General features: G+C 60.4%; 1 protein-coding gene across 1 annotated transcript in view; it reads left to right on the top strand.

The window, feature by feature from the left end:
* Positions 1 to 8,793, top strand: part of Capn8 (calpain 8) — a 39,728-nt gene that overhangs the window by 26,846 nt on the left and 4,089 nt on the right. The window contains exons 11-16 of the mRNA XM_005409235.2: positions 1,132 to 1,143; positions 3,449 to 3,660; positions 5,625 to 5,661; positions 6,310 to 6,378; positions 6,852 to 6,909; positions 8,072 to 8,136. Coding sequence (XP_005409292.1) covers positions 1,132 to 1,143; positions 3,449 to 3,660; positions 5,625 to 5,661; positions 6,310 to 6,378; positions 6,852 to 6,909; positions 8,072 to 8,136 — 453 coding nt within the window. The remainder of the gene's footprint in view (positions 1 to 1,131; positions 1,144 to 3,448; positions 3,661 to 5,624; positions 5,662 to 6,309; positions 6,379 to 6,851; positions 6,910 to 8,071; positions 8,137 to 8,793) is intronic.

Consider the following 8,793-nt stretch of genomic DNA (forward strand, 5'->3'; position numbering starts at 1 on the left):
GGTATAGAAGTATCTGGGGTGCAGGGAGTGAGTACCTGGAGTGTACGAGTGTCTGAGCTATAGAAGTATCTGGGGTACAGGGAGTGATCATCTGGAGTGTAGGAGTATCTGAGGTGTAGAAGTATCTGGGTTGCAGGGAGTGAGTATCTGGGGTGTAGGAGTATCTGAGGTATAGAAGTATCTGGGGTTCAGGGAGTGAGTATCTGGAGTGTAGGAGTAGCTGAGGTATAGAAGTATCTGGGGTGCAGGGAGTGAGTATCTGGGGTGTAAGAGTGTCAGGGGTATAGAAGTACATGGGGTGCAGGGAGTGATTATCTGGGGTGTAGGAGTGTCTGGGGTATAGAAGTATCTGCGATGTAGGGAATGAATATCTGGGGTGTAGGAGCGTCTCGGGTGTAGAAGCATCCAGGGCACAGGGAGTATCTGGGGTGTAGGGAATGATTATCTGCGGGGTCAGGAGCACAGGGTCTCTAAAGGGTGCTACACCCTCACCCCTTTGTCTCCTCCTGACTTCGGCCACCTGAGACCCAGTGCAGTGAGAGGTGGAAACCCCTCGCCGCCAGCAGCAGTGGAACCCTGGGCTGGGAGCCCTCCGTGCGGAGCCCTGTGCTCCCCTTTGTCCTGCATGGACAGCAGCCTGCATAGCTGGCCGTCCCTCCTGTGGTGTGGTGGGCAGTGGCTGGGCCTGCTCTGCGCTGCGTGCCTCTCCCGCTTGGCTCCTGCCCGGCCCCTCTGTGCAGGGCAGGGGCAGAGCCTGCTGACCTGTGGTGGTCCAGTTGCTGACAGAGGGTATGGCTGAGGTCCCAGGGAGGCCCTGCTGCGGCTGGAAAGGCTGTCAGGCTGGAGCAGAGAGAAGATTCCCAGCCTCTGCTTCCCCAGCCGGCCAGCACTCTGTGTGGGAGTCGCTGGCTTGAACTCAAAGTTAGCGGGGTGACTGACGGTGGCCCTGGAAGGTTCTCTGTCTGCTGCTGATGGCACGGGGGCTGGTTTCCAGGACTGTGCAGCCTCCCGGTCTCTGAGCACCGGCAGGATCCCTGCTGGGGCATGGACCCCTGCCTGGGCGCAGGCAGCCTGCGAGTGTGGCATGGGGACCCTGACTCAGGGGACCTGCTCTTGTCTTCTGCCCTGCAGGTCCCCAAGGAGGTACGTGAGTGAGTGCTGTGTGGCAGAGGGACCTCCCGTGGTAAGACGGCCCAGGACGGGCTGACCTTGTGCACCGGCTTCCTGTGCTGGGGGCCTGAGAGCTGGCAAAGCCAGCCTTGCCCACCCCGTGAGGCGGGGACAGTGGCGATCCCTGCCTCTTGCACTCAGGGGTCTGGTCTGCACAGAGGGCTGTAGGGCACGCTGACCCCTACCCTGGGTCCCTGGAAATGGGTGCCCAGACCTTGGGCGGGAGGAGCAGCACCCACTGTGACTGCCTGGCTCCTTGGGGCTCACAGTACCCTGTCCTACCCAGGCCTGGGTTTCCATCCGGACCTCACCAGCTCCTGCACTGGTGGAGGGCAAAAGCCCAGGCTGTGCTGGCCAGTGACCCACTGTCTGCCTGGCTGCAACCTGGGCAGCCTTTAGAACTCCCAGTGCCTCCTGGGGTGCATCCCTGCTCGGATACATGAGGATCTGGGGTGCCAGGAACCTGAGGTTTGTAAATGACCTGGGTGACTCCTTTCGTGAGCAGCCACAGCTGGGGCCAGGCCCACTGTTAGGTAGTGGTGGATCTGTCCTGCCTCAGCCTCCTGCAGGCCTGCAGGTCAGATGTGACGTTTATGACCAAGGGAGTGATGAGGCTGGGACACCCTCTCTGTGGAAACCATGAGAACAGCTCAGATGCTCCCAGCTCAGGCTCCTAGCCCAGGGGGACTGCACTGAGTGGGATAGCCCCAGCAACACCTGGGGCCTGATGTGTCTCTGTGCCTCAGCAGTGGCCAGTGGTCTTTGGTCCAGCTCTGAACGCTGGGTCTGTTGCACACAAATTGCTCTCCGTGCTCCCCAGTGTCTGTTGGAGTCTGGGGCTCCAGTACTTGCTCCCCTCCCTGCCCTTTGAGAGTCACCATACTCTCTCCTCATCCCAGATATGGGCCAGGGACCCACACCCGCCTGCGCAGGGTTCCCAGAAAGGACTAGCTCCATCCAGATCCTCCCTGGGCAGCTCCCTCTCACCCACTTCCTCCTGCTGGGGCCTCCCCTCGGCTGTCACCAGTGATGACGGGACAACATTCCCATGACACTGGCCTGGCTGGTCCCGCCAAGTCCCCCTGCCAGGCTGGAAGGTCTTTCCGGGTACCTGGGTACCCGTGGAATCTGGGCCAGGCAGTGGGTGTGTCTTGGTTACTTTTCTCTCGTTGCTGGGACAAAATTCTCAATGCCCAAAATTAAGGAAGGAAAGGTGTATGTAGCTCCAAGTTTGTGGCGGTTTCAGTCCATACTCGGCTGGCTCCAAGGCAGAGCGGCACATAGCAGAGGGCAACAGCTCCTGGCGGCAGAAGACAGCAAAAGCAGCAAGAGTGAAAAGGGAGGAGCAGCAGAGAGCAAGATTCTTTCCCTCCCTTGTACTGTACACAGGCGGCCTGCCCCAGGGCGGGTGTAGCTCTCACACCCATAATCCCAGCACTGGACCATGAGTCACTCATAAACTCTAGAAGCTGCCCCATGACTGTGTGAGGCTTTGGGGGACATCCAGACACAAACCATAACAGGGTGGTGGCCCTGCTGTGCTCCTGCCCAGCAGGCCTGCGACCCAGGCAGGGATTGGCCGCTCTTTGGGCTGCAGTCACATGGGGCTTTCCCAGGGGCATCTCCTGCCTGCTGTCCAGCCTCAGGATGGCGATCATCACAGAGACACGAAGCCCGAGGGAGGGCTTGCTAGCACAGCGACAGCACTGCCCCGTGTTGCACGCACTCTGCTGCCTCTGACTGGCCAGGTCGCAGAGCGGCAGCCTGGGTGGGCATGGGCAGCATCCCACGCCTCGAGGCCTGGCTGGGGCAGCCTCCCCATCCGCCTCCTTTGAGCCGGGTGCTCTCATAGCCACCTGCAGCTCTGGAGAGCAGAAGGAAGGACAGTGGCCTCCTGGTGGCTTTGCCGAGGTCCCGGCCCAAAGCGGCCTCTGCCTAAGTGTGCTCTGGGGCTCAGGGCCACACCTGGGGACAGCGCAGCATGTGGGCGTTGGGAGGGCTCGCCCCGAGAAGTCGCACCCACAGAGGCCCCAGGCTCAGCCTCTGCCATGTGGGCTCAGAGGGCCAAGGTCTGGCCCAGTTGCACAGTCAAGGTCAGTCAAGGTCCGTACCCGAGTGCCGTGACAATGGACATGTGGGGAGTGTGGACAGGCCCACGGCCTCTTGGTTCTTGGCACAGTGAAACTCAGCCACGCATGGATCGGGGGGTGGCGGGGGGACAGAGCCTTGGCCTCATCTTCCGGGGCTGAAGGAGCTGACCCCTCCGTTGTCTTTGCAGCTGGCAAGCCACACGGACACACACCTGGGCCGAGACTTCTTCCACAGCCACCAGCCGGCTGCGCGCTCAGGCACCTATGTCAACCTGCGGGAGGTGTGGGGCCGTGTGCAGCTGCCGCCCGGCGAGTACCTGCTGGTGCCGTCCACCTTCGAGCCGTTCAAGGACGGCGACTTCTGCCTGCGCGTGTTCTCTGAGAAGCAGGCCCGGGCCCTGTGCGTCCGTCCTCCTGGCGGTGGGGTGGGCCCAGGCGCGGGCCGTCCTGTCCAGGGACCCGCACTGCCGTCCTGGGGTAGATGCGTCGGGGACGCAGGCCCATCCTTCCTGGTGTCCTGTCCGGCCCCTTTGCTCTGTGGGACAGCAGGGGATCCCCTGAGGAAGAGGGCAACGGGCTGGATGGAGGGCAGGAGTCCATCAGGGGCTCGGGTCAGGAGTGTGCTGGGGAGCTCGCAGTAGTACACAGCATGCACACACCACACACAACACACATGTCACACACCAATGCACACACACAACACAGCACATGTCACACACACCACAAAACACAGCACACACACACACAACACAGCACATGTCACACACCAGTGTCACACACCATGCATACACATCACACCACACACAGCATGCATGTTACACATCATGCACACACACATCATAGCACATACCACACACAACATACAACACACATGTCACACACCAGTGTCACACATCATGTACACACAGCATGCACACACACATCACAGCACACATCACACACAACATGCATGTCACACACCAGTGTCACTCATCAGTGTCACACACCATGCACACACACATCACAACACATACCACACACACAACATACAACACACAGCATGCACACAGCTTGCACACATATAACACAACACACAGCACACATAATTCACACAACATGCACACTACACACACCACAGCACATACCACACGCATGCCACACAACGCACAGCATGCACACACCACACACAACACACACATCACACACCAATGTACACACACAACACAGCACACACAACACATGGCATGCACACACATCACAGCACATGTCACACACCAGTGTCACACACCATGCACACACACACATCACAGCACATACCACACATACAACACACAATATGCACACAGCTTGCACACATATAACACAGTGCACAGCAACACAATTCACACATCACACCAGTGTCACACACCATGCACATACACACACGATGCACACTACGTACACCACCGCATGCACCACACACATCACAGCACACATCACACACAACATGCATGTCACACACCAGTGTCACTCACCAGTGTCACACACCATGCACACACACATCACAACACATACCACACACACAACACACAACACACAGCACACATAATTCACACAACATGCACACTACACACACCACAGCACATACCACATGCATGCCACACAACGCACAGCATGCACACACCACACACAACACACATGTCACACACCAATGAACACAGACAACACAGTACACACAACACACACACAACACACGGCATGCACACACATCACAGCACATGTCACATACTGGTGTCACACACCATGCACACACACACATCACAGCACATACCACACATACAACACACAATATGCACACAGCTTGCACACATATAACACAGTGCACAGCAACACAATTCACACATCACACCAGTGTCACACACCATGCACATACACACACGATGCACACTATGTACACCACCGCATGCACCACACACATGCCACACAACACAGCACGCACACACTGCACACACGTCTACACACTGAACAGTGCACATCCTGCACACACAGCCACGTGGCACACAGCCACAGACCGTGGAACGCCCCCACCCCATACACACTGCGCAGAGGGAAAATCACAGGTTCAAGCCCAGCCCGGGGAAGCTTAGCGACCTATGAGACCCTGTCTCAAAATAAAAACAAAAAAAGAGTGGGGTGCAGCTCAGTGTGAAGGCCCGGGTTGGACCCCAGCACCAAATGCTCCCCAGAACGGCCGGTCTGACCCCCATCCCCCGGGGGCCCTTTCTGAAGGCGGGGAGCAGCGAAGGGCAGGGCTCTGGTTGAAACTCCTGCTGCCGCCGCTGTGGGCCGGACCTGTGGTCCTCCTGTGTGCATTCTGGGTCGGGTTCATCTCCTCCTCTGTTCCAGGGAAATCGGGGACGTCGTGGCTGGAAACCCACATGAGGTACGCACTCATCCCCATCGAGCTCTGACCCTGGCCCAGCAGCTGCTGGGTCTCTTGTTGCTGTCGCAGTCCTTTGTGTACGAGGCTGGGAGCTTTTAACTGTTACACCGGTCAGCCAGGCTGTGGTTTTCGAGGCCCAGGTGCTTCCTGGTGGAGAGGGACAGAGGCCACACTTTGTAAGGCAGCCCCAGCCCAGAGACACGGCGCAGTATCACCCCATGCACCAGGCCACAGGTGCTGGGGTCTGGCGGAGAGAAGTCCGGGGGGAGCAGGCCCGTCCTGCCCGGCCTGGTCTGAGAGCGCTGGGGCCGGAGCGCAGGAAGCTTCAAGGACCTGGACGTGGTCCCGGGTGTGGGAGGCCCAGCTGGGGAGGCCCGGGGGACGAGGGGAGCTGGGCAGGGACTCTGGATGGAGAGGGGCGCGGGGCTGGAGGTGGGGTTCCCCCCTCGCTGTCAGCCCTCCCGGCCCCCTGCTCTTCCTGAGCTGTGCTGCGTGCGGTCAGCGAGGCGCTGTCCTCGAGGACTGCTCCGGGTTTGCAGCGGCGGGCACCAGTGCCCCCAGGCCGGCTCCTCTCTCAGTCCGCTTACTCGGGTGGGCTCAGGCCCCCTCGATGCCTGGCCCATCCTAACTGCAACCGCCTGCCCACAGCCACACCCCTCAGAGGGGGACCACGCGGACCCGGAGCTCCGAAGTCTGTGTGAGGCTCTCACCGGGCAGGTGAGTGGGTGCAGCGCCCACATTCCCTCTCCCGGGCCGGGGAGGACCAAGGTGGTGTCCTTAGGTTGCCCCTTCATCCTGTGCTGCTGGGGACGGCGGTCATGGTCCCCAGGCCACTACCTGGCTACACTGATTGACTTCAGAAAATAGAAAACGAATCTCAGTCCTGTTGGAAGCCTTTCCCGTGGAAACTGGCCCTGTGGGTCAGGCTGAGAAGGCCAGGCGCCAGGGCTCCCTCAAGGTTCCTTGGAGGTGGAGCTGCCCAGCCTGGCTGGGGCGGCTCAGCGGACCCCGCCGGGGCTCAGAAATGCAGTGCTCACCACGCAGACACCCAACCCCAAGCCAGGCACAGAGGACCCCAGAGGGAATGGGAGTGGGAGGTTTTCCAGATGCTGCAGGTTCGAAAACCCCAGGGGCCGGATGTCTGGCATGGAGGAGCCATGCGTTTCAGGGCCCTGGGTTTCTTGCTCTAGGATTCCGAGATCGGTGCCAGTGAGCTCAAGAAGGTTCTGAATGGGGCGTTTTCCAGACGTAAGTTCCTCGTCCGGCTCCTTGGAAAGCCTGTGGACCCCTGGGGCTCCTCAGAAAGCCTGTGGACCCCTGGGGGAGACAGGGCCTGAGGAGAGGCAGGCAGAAGGGGGCTGGGAGTCGTGTGGGGCTCGGCCTCTGACCCGGGGTGTCAGGGAAGAGGTGTGCCAATCCTGGGGTGGGGAGTGGTCACACCTGCTCAGGGGTGGCACAGAGGCCGGGGACGGATCTGGTCTGCACTTGCAATGCAGGGAAAGAGGAGGGGGTCGGCCCCTGCCCTCGTGTACCACACCTCCTTCTCCAGACCCCACTGACTCCTGGACCCTGGAGGAGGGCTCCCCCACCTTCCTGACTCTGTGGAGGAGCTGCTGTGGGGCTGCTTTCTGCCTGGGGGGCAGGCAGACTCAGTCTTCCAGCTGGCTGGGTGACGGCTTGCTCTCCCCTGCTGCGGTGGGACCCGGTACAGGCACGGAAACCAGGGGTGCGAGGCGAGCAACTGGGGCCTGGACTTGGGGTGCCTTCCGTCCTCTGTGTCCCTCTGGCTCCTGCTGCCAGGAGGCCCAAGGGGCGTGAAGTAGAAGGCGGGGAGGGAGCAGGCGAGGAGGAGCAGGGGCCACAGCTGTCACCGGGCGGGTGTGTTGTGACGAAAGCACAGGCCCTGGGGCCTGCTGGCCTGGTCAGTGTTCCAACCTTGCCCTGCTGGTGGTGCAACCTTGGGCAAAGCATGTGCCCTCTGGTCCTCGGTGCCCTTGTGTATAAAAGGCAACAGGGACCAAACAGGGTTGCTTTGCAGAGTGGCTGGGCAGCTTTAGGAGGGTGCCGTGCCACCAAGGCAGGTCCTTATTAGGAACGGACCACAGCCTGGCCCGGGGCTGAGCCTTCGCTTAGCTTAGCTCACTTCCGCCCAGCCGGCCTGGAGGTGTCATTCTCGCCATCACCCTGTTTCACGGAGGAGGAAACTAAAGCTCAGGAGTGAGGACTGCTGGTGTGTGCTCGTGAGCCTCAAGGGCCCGAGCCTGGGCGTCCCTGTCTGCCTGCTGGCCACCGCCGCCCTGTGCGCGTGGCCCCCCCCACTCTGCCCACAGGCTCCCCAGCTCTGGAGGTTCTCTCTTTCCCCAGTTCCCGGCGGCCCTGATTCCCACCTGCTGTCTGTTTAACTGTTTAGGAACAGACATAAAGTTCGATGGGTTCAGCATCCACACTTGCCGGGAAATGGTCAGCTTGCTGGACGTATCCTTTCAGCATCCTGGCCTTGCTCCTCCACCTTCTCCAGCAAGGAGGGAGGGCGGGTAGACCGGAGACAAGAAGGGGAAAGCCTTAGTTACTGTCTCATTGCTGAGACAAAATCCCCGACACCTAAAGTCAGAGGAGCAGAGGGAGGCAGGGCGCAGCGTCACCTGCAGGGACTCAGTGAGGAAGGAGGGGGCGGGGAAGGGGGTGGGCCCCATGGCCCCGTCAGGCCCCCCAGACTCCCTGGCACCACCCTGGAGACCCAGCCTTAGGCCTGCGGGGTGGTGTCAGATGCAGGCCCTCATGGTGAGCGGTCCCTCACGGTAGACTAGACTTCCTGTCGGGCGGGCTGACGGAGGCGAGCGTGATGACCGTCCGTGTCCGTGCTGTGACGCGCTGGCGTTCACTGTTCCTTGTGATTGGTGAGGAAAGGGCCGAGCTCAGAGCGGCTTCGCTTCACGTGGTCAGCAGAGTAGAGGACCAGACCCTCAGTGCAGCCCTGGCTCAGCGGGCGCTCATGGAGGAGCCTAGCACGGGTGGACGGCCCCACGGATTCCCTAGGCTTAGGGTTAGGGTTAGGGTTAGGGTTAGGGTTAGGGTTAGGGTTAGGGTTAGGGTTAGGGTTAGGGTTAGGGTTAGGGTTAGGGTTAGGGTTAG

This window comes from Chinchilla lanigera, unplaced genomic scaffold, assembly GCF_000276665.1.
Source record: "Chinchilla lanigera isolate Chin_1 unplaced genomic scaffold, ChiLan1.0 scaffold00119, whole genome shotgun sequence".
Classification (NCBI taxonomy): domain Eukaryota; kingdom Metazoa; phylum Chordata; class Mammalia; order Rodentia; family Chinchillidae; genus Chinchilla; species Chinchilla lanigera.